Raw genomic sequence first — 13,571 nt, forward strand, 5'->3', positions numbered from 1 at the left:
ATGACTCACTATCACCATCTTGCTTATCGGGTCAAGTTACTTGTATCCTTTTGTCTTCTCAGCATATCCAATAAAAATATACCTTTTGCTTTTGTCTTTGAGCTTCGTTCTTTGTTGATCTAGTACGTGAGCATAACCCAGACTACCAAACACTTTGAGATGAAAGATTGTAGGCTTTTGTCCGCACCAAGTCTCTTGTGGTGATTGATCATCTAACTTCGCATGTGGACATCGATTTTGTATGTAGATGGCGTATTACACGACTTCTGCCCAAAATTCCTTTGGCATCCTTTTGCTCTTGAGCATTGTTCGAACCATGTCAAGAATGGTTCGGTTCTTACTCTCAGCCATGTTGACTTCTGGAAATCGAGAGAAAATCGTTGACGGAGTAAAAAACGGCCGAAGGAAAGTTTCTTGGAAGAAGAAAATAACTAAAAGCAAAGGGAGAGACAATATTTGCGCTGAAGACCCGATTGATTGTTATTTTCATTCAATTTACATATTTAAATAACTAACTTATCCTAAAATTAGCAGTAGTGCCACAAATCTTACTCCCAAAGTTGGTCAAAATAGCCAGCAAAAAATACGCTGTTCCATTATAAGGGGAGCGTTAATTCAGATATCCAAAAACCAAAAAAGCAACTAACTAAGTTTAAGGAAATGTGTAAATAACCTAAATAGGGAAAATCATAGCTTTTATCTAACAATCTTCTCCTAAAAGCTGTGATGTATCTACCTTATTATTTGAACTTCGATCTTTGAGCATAGTTCTTCAAATTTTACGCGCGCCAGGGACTTGGTGAAAATGTCTCCAAGCTGTTCCTCTGTTCGGATGAAATCAATCTTGATGAACCCCCGATCTGCACATTCTCGGATGTAGTGGAATCTGATTCTATGTGCTTGCTCCGTTCATGAAAAACTGGATTTTTGATCAGGGAGATCGTAGCTTTGTTGTCCACGTATAGCATTGGTGGATCGTCTTCTCTTCTGATGAGTTCTTCCATCAATCGCGCAAGCCAGACCCCCTGTGTTACCGCCGTCGAAGCGGCGATGTATTCTGCTTCGCAATAAGACAAAGCAACTACCTTTTGTTTTGTTGATTGCTAGCAGATCGCGCCGCCTGAGAGGAAGTAAATCATCCTGCTGGTGCTCTTAGGATCATCAACGTCAGCGGCCATGTCATTATCATTGTAGCCGACCAACTCAAGCTTCTCCTTTCCTCTCCCTGCGCAGTATCTTACACCCCAGCCTCTAGTTCCAGTCACATAGCGTAGGATGCACTTGACACCCACAAGATGCTCCTCCCTAGGTGCTTCCATGAATCTACTCACGTATCCAATGGAATAAGCAAGCTCAGGGCGTTTGTTTACCAGATAGCACAGGCTCCCGATAATGTTGCGGTAATTGGTGGCGTCGATTGCCGTCGTAGTCTCAGCCTTCCTTAGCTGGAGTCAGGCCTCCATTGGCGTCCTTGTAGGGTTACTGTCCGCAAGTCCAGTGTGTCCAGTAGCTTCTTCGCGTACGCACTTTGGCAAATGGTGATGTCGACAATACTCTATTACACTTCGATGCCGAGGTAGTAGTTGAGTACGCCAAGATCGCTCATCTTGAAGTTCTTTGACATCTCCCTCTTGAATCTTTTGAGAACTTCCATGTCGCCTCCAGTGATTATGAGGTCGTCAACGTACACTCCCACGATTAGTTGCTGCTCGTCGTGGCCGTGCGTGTACATGCCATGCTCAGAGGCACATCGCTTGAACTTCAGCAACAGTAGGGTACTATCGAGCTTCGCGTTCCAGGCTCGTGGTGCTTGTCGAAGACCATAGAGTGCCTTGTGCAAGCGCAATACCTTATTAAGAAGCCCAGTGGTTATCGGACATAGACGGTCTCCTTCAGCTCTCCGTTCAGGAACGCGGATTTCACGTCCATGTGGTGGACCTCCCAGGAATGATGTCCCGCGATTGCCAGCAATAGGCAGACATATTCCAGCCTTGCCACCGGCGCGAATACCTCCTCGAAATCCACTCTTTGCTTCTGGACGTAGCACTTCGCCACTAGACGGGCCTTGTGTTTCACAACTTCTCCCTCTTCGTTACGCTTCAGTTTGAAGACGCATTTGAGCCCTATGGCTCGGTGTCCCGGCGGCATGTCCTCTAGACTCCACGTCTGGTTCTCAGTGATGGATATCATCTCCTCGCGATAACCTCCTCGAAATCCACTCCTTGCTTCTAGACGTAGCCCTTCGCCACAAGACGGGCCTTGTGTTTCACGACTTCTCCCTCTTCGTTACGCTTCAGTTTGAAGACCCATTTGAGCCCTATGGCTCGGTGTCCCGGCGGCATGTCCTCCAGACTCCACGTCTGATTCTCAGTGATGGATGTCATCTCCTCCTGCATTGCCTATAGCCAGCACGGGTTCCTTTCTGCTTCGGCGAAGGTGTTCCGTTCATCTGCGCCTATGGCATGTAGTTTGGCCACCTCTTGTTCGAGTTCTCATGCCGCCAGTCCAGGTGGTTCACCTCCTCCCACTAGGTCTTCCATCCTCCAGTACCTGGCCACTAGATCATCATCGTGATCGGCATCCAGCGTTGAATCCGCAGTCCATGGTGTTGCAAACTCCATTGGTTCAAGGGGTGCAACTGCTGGCGGTGGTGACAGTTCCCGATGTTGTGCTCCTTCTTCTCCCGGCTTGGTGACGAGGTATTCCACCGTAAATTGATTTGGGTTTTGGTCTACCTCAGTCACGTCGTTCGACTGCCAGAAGGTGCTTTCGTCGAAGATGACGTCGCGAGACATGTGAGCTTGCCCCCCGCAGGATCATAGAACCTGTACGCCTTGCTCCCGAGTTTGTAGCCGATGAAGATGACCTTCAGCCCCCTGGGATCGAGCTTGGCGAGGTGGGGACGTGCTACCTTCATGTATATGACGCAGCCAAACACTCGGAGATGATGTACCGATCACTTTCTTTTGGTACCAAGCAGCCTCATGTGGCGTCTTCCCGTCGAGGCTTTGTGTTGGCGATCGATTGAGGAGATAGACGGCCATCATTACTGCCTCTCCCCAGAGAACCTCCCATTACAACTCTTGGAATGCCTTTAATAGTTTCATTTTTTAGGCTATATAAAGCCATGTATGTTGTATTTGTAAGCAGACGTGGAAAATATAGTAAAAGGAGCATTTGTGCTTTTCTTTAGCCAATGGCTAAGTTTCGTTGTAATTCTATGTAGTTTAGATTGCATGTAGAATCATTCAAGCTCAACATGATCAATCTTGCTTGTGGAATGATTCGAATCTCAATCAAGTGTTCTTGTCTTGAGATATTTGATCAACAAGAATCATTCAAGCTAGACATGATCGATCTTCCTTGTTGAGTGATTCGAATCTCAAACAATATTCTTGTCTTGAGATATTCGATCAACAAGGTAATCTTAATCTTACTCCCCTTGTAGTGATTCCCCCATATCATTTGGTATCAGAGTTTCAGGCTCAAGATCGGATATATGTTTCCTTTGCGTTTCTTTTCAATTTGTTTTTATCTTTTTAGTTTTTAATCGATCCAAAATAAAAAATTCAATCTTGGCTCTACTAAAAAATTTGAGAGGTGAGAATGAGAGCTTCATTTGTGTAAATGAGTGCAAACAGAGTGGCCTAAATTTCCTTGAGTGTATACACGTGAGAGCATGTTGTGAAGTCCTTTGTATTTACATAACTTATTTTTGGCAGCAAAGTTTCACAAATAGATTCGAGGACGAATCCTCTTGAAGAAGTGGAGAATGATATGAACCAAAAGACATCAATCATACAATATACTTCAATGAAGATGTGAAGAAAAGGTTGTCAAAATTATCAAAAGATGTTTCAATTCATGCCATATTGAAGAAGAATGAAGTTTGATTGTTATGAATTTTGGGTGGGTTACAATTTAGAGTAATTTAGAGTTATTGTATTTTAAGACTTTTTATTTACTTTAGGTTACTTTTACATAATGGCTAAGGCCATAAAATATGAATGTTACAACTCTTTGAATGCATTTAATAGTTTAATTTTTTAGGCTATATAAAGCCATGTATGTTGTATTTGTAAGCAGACTTGGAAAATATAGTAAAAGGAGCATTTGTGCTTTTCTTTAGCCCATTGCTAAATTTCTTTGCAATTCTATGTAGTTTAGGTTGCATGTAGAATCATTCAAGCTCAACATGATTAATTTTGCTTGTGGAGTTATTCGAATATCAATCAAGTATTCTTGTCTTAAGATATTTGATCAACAAGAATCATTCAAGCTAGACATGATCGATCTTGCTTGTGGAGTGATTCGAATCTCAAACAATATTATTGTCTTGAGGTATTCGATCAACAAGGTAATCCGAATCTTACTCCCCTTGTCGTGATTTCCACATATCATTTGGTATCAGAGCTTCAGACTCAAGATCGGATATATGTTTCCTTTACGTTTCTTTTCAATTTGCCTTGAGATATTCGATCAACAAGGTAATCTGAATCTTACTTCCCTTGTAGTGATTTCCCCATATCACCGGCCGTCATCAGCAATAACCTTGTTGTCCCGACGATGGACTGATTTCGATGACTTTGCTGTCCTAACGATTGTCTGTTTCGGCATTCCACTACCCCGTTTTGCTGGGGGTAGTTGGGCGCCGTTAGTTGCTGCTGCATGTCGAGCCCATCCCCGTTAGTTGCCGCTGCATACTGAGCTCGCCCCCCCCCCCCCCCCCCCCCGCAGGATCCAGAAGGTGCTTTCGTCGAAGATGGATGTCACGAGACACGTGAGCTCGCCCCCCCGCAGGATCATAAAGCCTGTAGGCCTTGCTTGATCCCAGGTTCGTAGCCGATGAAGATGACCTTCAGCCCCCTGGGATCGAGCTTGACGAGGTGGGGACGCGCTACCTTCATGTATCTGACGCAGTCGAACACTCGGAGATGATGTATCGTTGGCTTCTTGTTGGTACCAGGTGGCCTCATGTGGTGTCTTCCCGTCGAGGCTTCGCGTTGGCGATCAATTGAGGAGATAGATGGCCGTCATTACCGCCTTTCCCCAGAACCTCTCAGGCATCCCGGTCATCATTAGCAATGACCTTACTGTCCCGATGATGGACGTCGCGAGACACATGAGCTCGCTCCCTCGCCGAATCATAGAGCCTATATGCGTTGCTCCCAGGTTCGTAGCCGATGACAATGACCTTCATCCCCCTAGGATCGAGCTTGGCAAGGTGTGGATGCACTACCTTCATGTATGCGACGCAGACGAACACTCGAAGATGATGTACTACTCGCTTCTTGTTGGTACTAGGCGGCCTCATGTGGCATCTTCCTGTCGAGGCTTCGCGTTGGCGATCGATTGAGGAGATAGACGCCCGGTCATTACCGTCTCTCCCCAGAACCTCCCAGGCATCCCGGTCGTCATCAGCAATGATCTTGCTTTCTCGACTATGGTCTGATTTTGGCATTCCACCACCCCGTTCTGCTGGGGGTAGTAGGGTGCCGTTAGTTGCCGCTGCATGCCGAGCTCGTCGCAGTACTCACTGAAGCTCGCTGAAGTGAATTCTCTGCCTCGATCCAGTGCGCAGCATTAGGCATCTTCTTACCGCATTCGGCCTCCCGCTCGCACTTGAATGCGATAGATTGCCTCTGCCGCCTCGGTCCGGTGCACAACATTAGGCACATTTTCTTACTACATTCGGCCTCCCGCTCGCGCTTGAATACGCTCGATCACCTCTGTCGCCTCACTTTTCGCTTGTAGCAGGATTAGCCACATGAAGCAGCTTTTGTCATTTGTCATTGACCAGCAGGAGGAAGAGGGTCTTGCCGTCTGGGGATGCTGGCTTGATGGGCCTGCAGATATCGCCGTGCATGAGCTCCAATGGCAAACCGTGCACCATTGCCTCACTTTTCACTTGTAGCAGGATTAGCCACATGAAGCGGCTTTTGTCATTTGTCATTGACCAGCAGGAGGAAGAAGGTCGTGCACGAGCTCCAACGGTAAATCGTGCACCATCTCCCCCTTGTGTAGTTTTTGTAGAGCAGGAAAGTTTAGGTGCCCGTACCTTGCGTGCCACCTCCAAAGCTATTTATTCGGTCCTGGCCAAGAGGCTGAGACCGGTTCCTCTATCTCTAACTCCAGTGTAAAGACGGTTTTTCGTGCACAAAACTTTTGTGAGTAGCCATCGTTGATCATCACAGATTTTGAGTAGCCCTCATTGAGTTGACCCAGGCTCACAAGATTAGCCTTGAGCCTCAGGATGAAGTAGACACCGGTCAACTGATCAGCTTGCTGTGCTCGCCTCCCTTGCCGACGAACCTCCGTGGATTTGGAATCGAAATTGGAGACGTCGGATAAGACCGATGCACTCACCATGAAAAGAGCCGGCGGCCCGCCATTCGGTCTCCTTCCTTTGGCTCTACGGCGTGCCACAACCCTAGCGCTTGTAGGTTGACACACATCAACAAGGCCTACTCATTGAGCAAGCTTGCTCGAGATGGACCCAACGATGTGTGTATTTTCGCGCTGTGCATTTTTTTCTACTTGAACTTGAGACGTGTGTGTTGTTAGGTCGACACTCTAACCACTTGAGCTATAAAACTTGACGTTTGATAAAGTCGGCTCCTCTACAATGATATACCATCAGTGGATTAAACCAGGCTCTAATACCACTTGTTGACTTTTAGCAATCGAGAAGAAATCGTCGACGAAGTAAAAAATGGCCGAAGGAAAGTTTCTTGATAGAAGAAAATAACGGAAAGCAAAGGGAGAGAGAATATTTGCGCTGAAGACCAGATTGATTGTTATTTCAATCCGTTTACATATTTAAAGAACTAACCTATCCTAAAATTAGTAGTAGTACCACAAATCTGGGCACAAATCTTGCTCCCAAGCTAAAATGGCAGCAAAAAAATATGCTATTCCCTTACGGGGAGGGTTAATTCAGATATTCAAAAACAAAAAAAATATGCTCTTCCATTTTGTTGAGGGGTGTACGGTGTGGTTAGAAATTGTCTTATGCCTTGCTCCTCGCAATACTTCATGAAAGCCGTCAAAGTATACTTGCCACCTGTATCGGATTGTACAACTTTTATGTGTCTACCAGTTGCCTTCTCCATCATCACTTTGAACCTTTTGAACACCTGGAATGCCTCGGATTTTTCTTTGAGAAAGTAAGCCCAAGTTTTCCGTGAGTAATCATCGATAAAGGAAATGAAATACCTCTTTCCGGTGAAAGACTCGGGGGTAATTGGTCCACATATATCTGTATGGATCAACTCGAGAGGTTGTTCAGCAAAAAATTCAGCCTTCTTTTGAATTGAGGTTCTCGCATGCTTGCTGAGCACGCATTCTTCACAAAATTTTCCTTCAAAGTCCATGTTTGGTGGCCCATGCACCATATTCTTCTTCGCTAACTCCACCCCCATGATGTAGGTGACCAAAGCGGAGATGCCACAGTGATTCCTTATCTTCAACGTCGACTCGCAAACATTTTTCTCGTATACTTTCTAAGTTCAGTTTGTACATCTGATTTCTTCCTATCTCAACTCGAGCAACCAAACGCCCTTGTTTATCCTTCAGGTGTAGCAGGCGGTCCTTTAAGAATATCGAGTAACCTTTCTCTGTGAGTTGCCCCATACTCAATATGTTGGTCTTGAGGTCTGGTATGTAATAAACATCTTGGATTGATCTCATTACACCATCCTTTTACAAGAAATGTATCGTACATCGGCTTTTGACCTCCACCTTTGACGCATCTCCAAATGACACATGACCATCTTCAATATTTTGCATCTCTTTGAATAGGTACTCGTGACCGCACATATGGTTGCTTGCTCCTGAGTCGAGGTACCACAAAGTGTCGTTGTTGATGTTGTCTTCTTGAGCCATCAAGAGAAGACCTTCATTTGTGTTAAGAATGAGAAATAAAAATAGAATTGGGATCGAAAGTATGATCTTCATTCACGTTTACTACGTTTAAATAGGATACAAACTATCAACTAATACCTAAAAATAGAAAAATATATATAACTAAGTAAATTCTGTAAATAAATAAAATATACAGTTAATCAAATCTATAGTAACCACTCCCTAAATATCTCATATATATTCTAAAAATATATCTCCAAAATATCCTCTTAATACTCCCCCTCAAGTTGGAGAGTGTATGTCGATCACACCCAACTTGTCCTTCAAAAAGTCAAACTGTTGTCTTCCCAAAGCTTTAGTAAAAACATCTGCCAATTGCATTTTGGTCGAAACATAACACGGTTTGATGATTCCAGCTTGTAACTTTTCTTGAACTATATGACAATCTATTTCAATGTGTTTCGTACGTTCGTGAAAAACTGGATTGGCTGCTATATGTAATGCTGCTTGATTATCACAATATAATAATGCTGGTTCGGACAGTGGAACATTCAAGTCTTGAAGAATGTATCTTAACCAAGTTAACTCTTAACAAGTATTTGCCATAGCTCGATACTCGGCTTCTGCTGATGATCTGGACACATTAGTCTGCTTTTTAGACTTCCAAGAAATAATTGAATTTCCGAGGAAAATGCAGAACCCAGAAATAGACCGTCTGGAAGTTCGACAACCACCCTAGTCAGAATCGCAATATGCTTGTAATCTTAAATTGTTTTCAGATGGCAGTAGGAGTCCTTGACCAGGAGTGCCTTTGATGTACCTCAGATCTTGAAGAGCTGCCTCCCAATGTGGTTTTCTTGGTTCATGCATAAATTGGCTAAGCATACGAACTGAATAAGCTATGTCAGGCCTAGGGACGGTCAAATATATTAATCTGCCAATCAACCGTCTGTATTTACTTGGATCATTCAACTTCTCTCCTTCAGTTAAAGAAAGTTTCAGATTTTGCTCCATAGGAAATTTGTCTGAACGTGCTCCTGTAAGACCTGTGTCTTGAAGGATGTCTAGAGCATACTTCCTTTGAGACATAAAAATTTCTTTTCTAGACCGAGAAAATTCAATGCCTAGAAAATATTTCAAATTTCCTAAATCTTTGATAAGAAATTTCTGGAGTAAACTAGTCTTGAGATATTGAATTTCTTTGAGATCATTGCCTGTCAACAAAATATCATCAACATAGATTAGAACTGCAGTGAAAGAAGTACATTTGCTCTTAGTAAACAAAGAGTAATCTGCTTTGGACTGAGTGTAGCCTGCATTTTGTATAGTTGTAGAAAATATGGAGAACCAATTGCGAGAAGCCTGTTTTAATCCATAAAGAGATTTATGGAGCCGACATACTGTATTCTCCCCCTGTCGGCGAAGTTCTGGTGGTAAAGACATATAAACTTCCTCGTCTAGATTACCATGGAGAAAGACATTTTGAACATCCAACTGATGGGTGAACCATTTTCGAGTAGCAGCAACAGTGAGTAAGCAACGAAGTGTAGTAAGTTTCGCTTTAGGGAAAAATGTTTATGTGTAATCAATACCTTCAACCTGAGTGTATCCCTTTGCTACAAGTCGAGCTTTATAACGTTCAACAGAACCATCAGAGTTGTATTTAAAATGCACTCTCCCCAAAAATTAAGTGGAACCTGTGACTGAAAAAGAAGAGACCTAGCTACATTTAGGATATGGCGATGCTTACGCTCTACGACTTCATTTTGTTGTGGAGTATAGACACAAGTGCGCTGAAATTCAATACCACAAGAAGTAAAGAATGGTTGCAAAGATAGGAACTCAGTCCCATTGTCTAAAGAATGGTTGCAAAGATAGGAACTCAGTCCCATTGTCTGATCGAACTATCTTGATAGTAGTATGAAATTGAGTTTGAACGAATTTAACAAAGTTCATTAACAAATGATGTACTTCTGACTTATGTTGCATTAGAAAAACCCAAGTACATCGAGTAAAATCATCAACAATAGTGAGAAAAAAACGCAAACTAGAATGGGTAGGAATTTTATGTGGTCCCCAAAAATCACAATGTATCAGATCAAAGGCAGAATGGGTTGTTATTGAACTTCTTGGGAAAGACAACCTAGTTTGTTTTGCTAACGGGCAGATACTACAATTATGAGGATAACTCGCATTATTAAGATGCAATTGATCAGCTAGAAATTTAAAACGAGAGAAAGAAGGATGACCTAGGCGTAAATGCCACAAATCAGATGACTTGGATACTTGATGAGCTGAAGATTTGGTTGGAGATGAAGAAATATGATAGAGACCTCCAAATTGTTTACCCGAGCCAATCATCTTCCCCGTAGCCAAGTCCTGCATAACACAAGAATCAGGATAGAAGGTGACATAACATTTCAAGTTATTGGTAAGTTTGCTGATGGACATTAGGTTTAAATTGAATGAAGGCACACATAAAACGTTGTTTAATTTAAGGTTAGGGCCAAGGGAAATATTGCCAGTATATGACACACGTGCTATCTCTCCATTAGGCAAATTTATTGTAGACATGATGGCAGCCTTTGGTTCAGTCATAACAGAAGATTTTGATACTACATGATCCGTAGCTCCACTATCGAGAATCCATGAATTTGAACTCGCAGAGTTAATAGATAATGTAGATATGGGAAACAAACCTGCAACATTGATGTGATTGTCAGAATTACCAGAAGGGTGATGATTGATTGCAGATAAGGCTTGTGCTATCTGTCGTAATTGCTCAGAAGAAAAAATTGGAATGGAATTAGGTGACTGTTCTTCTGTATTCAATTGTGAAATATCGGCCATATTTGCAGATGATCGATATCCACGATTATTGTGTTGATTGACTTGTCTTGTCCTTCCAGAATTATTTTTCTGTCGGCACCGATCTTCTGTATGTCCCCTTCTATCACAAAACTTACAGTGAAACTTAAATTCGACACTCATTGATTGTATGACCACTTTTATTGCAGTGTTCACACGATTTGTCCTTGGCGAATTTTGAATATATTGTTTTCTTCTGCACTGCTGATGCAATCGAGAAATTCTCAGTAGGTTCAGAAGTTACCTGACGCTGCATCTCTTCTTGTACAAGTAATGAATAGGCTTGCCTCACATTAGGTAATGGAGACATCATCAATATGTTAAATCTCATCGTTTTATAAGACTCATTGAGCCCCATGAGCTATTGCATCAACTTGTCTTCTTCGCGTTGATCAATATGTATTTGACGTTGATTAGAGGTAAATGGTGTGCGGTACGCTTCCAGTTCATCCCAGAGTGCTTTGAGCTTGGTGAAATATGTGGACAGTGCCATGGTTCCTTGTGACATCGTTGCTATCGAGTTTTGTATTTGAAAAATTGCTGGAGCATTCTTTTGTGAGAATTGATTGTGAAGATCAACCCACACTTGATGAGCTGTCTTGGTGTGAATAATGCCTTTAGCGATATCTATTTCAACGGAATGAGTTAACCAAGATATTATCATACTGTTGCACTGATTCCAGAGTTTGAATTCGGTTGAATTTGCATCTTGGGACGGTTCCTCAATTGTGCCATCAATGAAGTCAATTTTCTTCTTGGCAATAAGAGCATGCATAACTGATTTACTCCAGGATTCGTAATTTGCTCCATTTAATTTGATTGGAACAAGTGATTATCCGGGCTGATTAGAGTGATGAATATAGTAAGGATGTGTTAAATCAACATCCGAAATTTTGAAGCTGGATTTGGCTGATTCTGCCATAAAGGAAATTTTGATATTTAAGAACACCAAGATCGGTACTCTGATACCATGTTAAGAATGAGAAATAGAAATAGAATTGGGATCGAAAGTATGATCTTCATTCACGTTTACCACGTTTAAATAGGATACAAACTATCAACTAATACCTAAAAATAGAAAAATATATATAACTAACTAAATTCTGTAAATAAATAAAATATACAGTTAATCAAATCTATAGTAACCACTCCCTAAATATATCATATATATTCTAAAAATATATCTCCAAAATATCCTCTTAATAATTTCTTACGTCTTCTAAGGCTAGGTTGGTTTCTCCTTCCACTCTTTTTCCGGCTCGACAATCTTTTGCAGCATGCCCCACTCTGCCACAATTGTAACATTTTTCGGAGTTACAATCATTCGCATAGTGACCATATTTTTTACATTTATAGCACCGAATGTTGGAGTAATATCCTTGACTGCATCCTCTTCCACTCCAATTTGCTTGGCTCGACTGTCTTTTCTCCTTATAATGTCCTTCATTACTGCTGCTTTGACCACCTCGACCATTTCTGCGACTTCCACGACCTCTACCTTGAATATTTTGAGAGTAGAGTACATTTTCATCTTTTATTGATGCCTTGATTTGAAGTGCTTGATCGAGTGTTTCCTCTTTCTTCTTCTTACGTTGCTCGTGTGCCTCGAGAGATCCGGTGAGCTCATCGACCATGAACGTCGCTAGGTCCTTTGACTCTTCTATCGCACATACAATATTCTGGAAGTTGTTGGTTAATGACCTAAAGATCTTCTCCACAACCTGCGTCTCGAGTAACATTTCTCCGTTTTGATTTAGTTGGTTTACCACAGTCTGTACGAGCATAATGTAGTTAGATCCATTTTCTGACTCCTTCATCTTCATGCTCTTCAACTCGCCACGAAGAGTTTGGAGAAGCACTTGCTTGACTCGGTCGGTTCCTTTGAACACCTTTTCTAAAGTGTCCCACACTTCTTTTGAAGTAGTTGTCCTGACAATCTTCTCAAAGCCCAACTCGTCAACGGCTCGAAACAGCATGTACAATACCGCCTTATCCTTTGATCGCAATTCTTTTAACGCCTTATTTGTGCCGCCGTATTACCCGTGGTATCCTTTGGTTCTTTGAAACCTTCTTGGACCACCTCCCATGCATCTTGAGAACCGAGAAGAACTTTCATTTTGATGCTCCAATTCTCGTAGTTCGTTTTCGTTAATCGCGGTAGCGACATTTGACCCATCACTTTCGTCATGGGCTCTGATACTAATTTGTTAAAATAAAACTCACGAATTTGTGAAGTAATCTCACACACACTAACGATAGAACACTCTGATACCGCTTTGTGAAAATACTTCTCGCGTATTTGTGAAGGAGATGTCGAGAGAGGAGAGACAAGGAGACAAAGAACACTGATTTTATAAAAAAAAAAAAAAAAAAAAAAAAAAAAAAAAAAAAAAAAAAAAAAAAAAAAACCTTTTCTATTGCTTTGTATTTTTTTGCTCTCATTTTTTTGCTCTGACTTTTCAAGTAAAGGATTATGTATTTATACCTTTTTTAACACTAATAATAGGGTGAGAGAACCGCTCATAAACCCGTACCATCATTCCCTAAAAAAAACTCTGGGCCTTTTCTTTGACTTGACTTTTTCAAATTAACTTTCCTAACATAACAAATTAACGCATTTGGAATTTTAAGTTTATTTCAATAGTAAGCACGTGAGTCATCGTTTTTCCTTTCGTTCGGCCTCCGTTCGTTTGTTTTTCGCTCCGATTTTAACTCTGATTCTATTTTTATGTGAACTAGGACCTATCAAGAAAATTTTAGAATTTTTGGAACCTTTTCTGGTGAATAATTCGAGCTTGGGAAGACACGCGTCAACCAAGTAAGTCACCATTTGGATTCCC

The 13,571-nt window shown here is 41.9% G+C and overlaps 1 protein-coding gene across 1 annotated transcript; it reads right to left on the minus strand.

Moving 5' to 3' along the window:
• Window positions 1-11,930: 11,930 nt before the first annotated feature.
• Window positions 11,931-12,707, minus strand: LOC147790803 (uncharacterized). The gene has a single exon (XM_087127864.1). It carries the CDS (start codon window positions 12,705-12,707, stop codon window positions 11,931-11,933), a length of 777 nt encoding a protein of 258 aa, XP_086983990.1.
• Window positions 12,708-13,571: the final 864 nt, after the last annotated feature.

This window comes from Cucurbita pepo, chromosome 10 (assembly GCF_057944985.1).
Source record: "Cucurbita pepo subsp. pepo isolate OVF chromosome 10, ASM5794498v1, whole genome shotgun sequence".
NCBI classification, from domain to species: Eukaryota; Viridiplantae; Streptophyta; class Magnoliopsida; order Cucurbitales; family Cucurbitaceae; genus Cucurbita; species Cucurbita pepo.